The following is a 2203-nucleotide window of genomic DNA, read 5'->3' on the forward strand; positions in this document are numbered from 1 at the left end:
TGCGTTTATAGATCTCAAAAGTACGTTTAATACCTTAAAAGTTCGTTTAAAAAAAAAAAAAAAAAACCCGTTTGGGAAAAAAAAATTCAAAATGCTTTTGAACGTTAAAAAGCTTAAAAATGGTCAAAACGCACTTTTGACAAAAGCTTAAAAATGAAGCTTTTGCCTAAAATCATTTTTTTACTTAAAAACTCTATTTCTTAAATGCAATCTCCAATAGGCCCTTAATGGTATACATAGTGTCACATTATTTAAAAATTTAAATGACATGATAACATATTTACCATGCAACAATATACACGATTAGATCTGTAAAATTTAATCTAAATCATAAAATGAACGGTTTCAATTTCACTAGAAATGAAAATTTATTTCTTTAAGAAGGTTGTAAAATCTCTCTTGCTCTTGTTCTTGTTCCTAAAAGTGGGACTACATTGATAATTGATTCAAATTCCCACCTCCACCTGGAGTTGGTTCTAAGCTTCGGTGTCAACGGCTGATTGGTCCTTAATTGAGATGGCATTTGCAGTTCTCTCTCACTTCATTCTGTTTGTTTGACTTGTTTTGGCATTACCTTATACCTGCCAACTTTATTAATAATGTCCTTCCATCTTCCTAACCTTGTTCAACGTCGAGGGAAAGTCTTGGGATTTTCACTTTCTTTGCACCTTCTTATTCATCATCTTCTTCTTATATATTCTCTGCTTGTTATTGTATCTTATATTGTCTTCGATTAGTTAAATCAAATTCTGGTCAGAGCTTTGGACCCAGGAAAATGAAGGTGAAGTTTCCCCTCCATGCTAAAATATAGTCTTAGTCTAATTTCTTATTATGAATCTTGCTATCCTTGAATTCTTTATTCTTTTTCAATGCTCCTTGATGGGTTTATGGATTTTTTTATTTATCTCTTCTGGGTTGTTTTGAAATTTTGATAACATAAATTTGCATGGCACTTATCTGCAGATTTTTTTTTTAAAAAAATTATTTTTTTTGAGCTTTGCTATTGTTATTTCAGAATTATTTGTTTTCTTTAATCATTTCTTTCACTGCTCTTTCTGATGGCTCTGCAAATTAGCCCTTCAATGAAGACCTCTGAATCTAAGTTCTTTATTTTTGTTGCAGAAAGTCGTGTTAAAGCTGAATTTGCATGATGACAAACAAAAACAGAAGGCCATGAAAGCAGTTTCCAGCCTTTCAGGTGCTGATTTAAACTACCTCTGTTTTTTGTTAATGGCAAAGACAAAGAAGCATATTGGTTGTCTCATTTCTGTTTCAAGAATTTCAACTTTTGCAGAAGAGCAGAGCCGATTATTTCAACCATCTGAATTAGATTACTTTGATTCAGATAATAAATTTCATTTCCTTTCTTTTGCCTGCAATTATCTGTGATCAATTGGAGCAATCAATTCTAGATTGACATAATGAATATATTCCTGCATAATTTTGCCTGTTGTACTTTATATTGTGTTTGGTCAGTTGGTCTTACCTCAGGTGATAAGGGCTGGGGAAGGAAAGTTTTAGATTTGATTGAAAAGTTAAAAAAGGACAATAAAAAAACAAAACACTTTCTAGCTACTTATCTACTCCTGCCCTGTTCAACGACTTTTGCAGGCATTGATTCAATTGAAATGAACATGAAGGATCAAAAAATGACAGTAATTGGTGATGTAGACCCGGTGGATATTGTGAAAAAGGTAAAAAAGTATTGGCACACAGAAATTTTGACTGTTGGGCCTGCAAAAGAGGAGAAGAAGAAAGAAGATGAGAAGAAGAAGGAAGAGCCGTGGAAATTTTACTGTCCTCCCACACACTATGTCATGCCCCATCCAGAAGATCAGTACCAATACAATTGTGTCATATGCTGATTTGTGAGCCTTGAAGGAACAGCTGAGAAATTGAATGCTTTGGTGATGAAATTGATATGTTTTAAGACATATGTTTAATTGGGATTCCTATTGAAATCCAATGTTGCAGACTACAGGAAGTGGTGTATAGATTTCAGGGAAAATGAATAAATGAATATTGGAATTGAAGTGATTTCTTGTTAGTATTTTTATCTTCTTTTTCTTTTCATTTACAAGAATTTTGATTAATCCAGCATATGTGGACCATTATTTGAAAAGAAAAAGGTTTAGGAAACATTTTCAAGAGGTTAACAAACCCACCGGTCTATAACATGAAGTACGAGGAACCAATAATCTAC

General features: G+C 32.8%; 1 protein-coding gene across 1 annotated transcript; it reads left to right on the forward strand.

Moving 5' to 3' along the window:
• The first annotated feature begins 622 nt into the window (after positions 1–622).
• On the forward strand, positions 623–2000 carry LOC132176460 (heavy metal-associated isoprenylated plant protein 39). The gene is made up of 3 exons (XM_059588674.1): positions 623–781; positions 1123–1198; positions 1612–2000. The coding sequence occupies exons 1-3, from the start codon at positions 776–778 to the stop codon at positions 1863–1865; spliced, it is 336 nt and encodes a 111-aa protein (XP_059444657.1). The 5' UTR covers positions 623–775; the 3' UTR covers positions 1866–2000.
• Positions 2001–2203: the final 203 nt, after the last annotated feature.

The sequence above is a fragment of the Corylus avellana genome, chromosome 3 (assembly GCF_965113065.1).
Source record: "Corylus avellana chromosome 3, dhCorAvel1.hap1.2, whole genome shotgun sequence".
NCBI classification, from domain to species: Eukaryota; Viridiplantae; Streptophyta; class Magnoliopsida; order Fagales; family Betulaceae; genus Corylus; species Corylus avellana.

Excerpts from the sequence above, each read along its gene's own strand:
- LOC132176460 (XM_059588674.1), top strand. Across the intron at positions 1,199-1,611 it reads AGCAGTTTCCAGCCTTTCAG|GCATTGATTCAATTGAAATG; the intron begins GTGCTGATTTAA and ends CGACTTTTGCAG.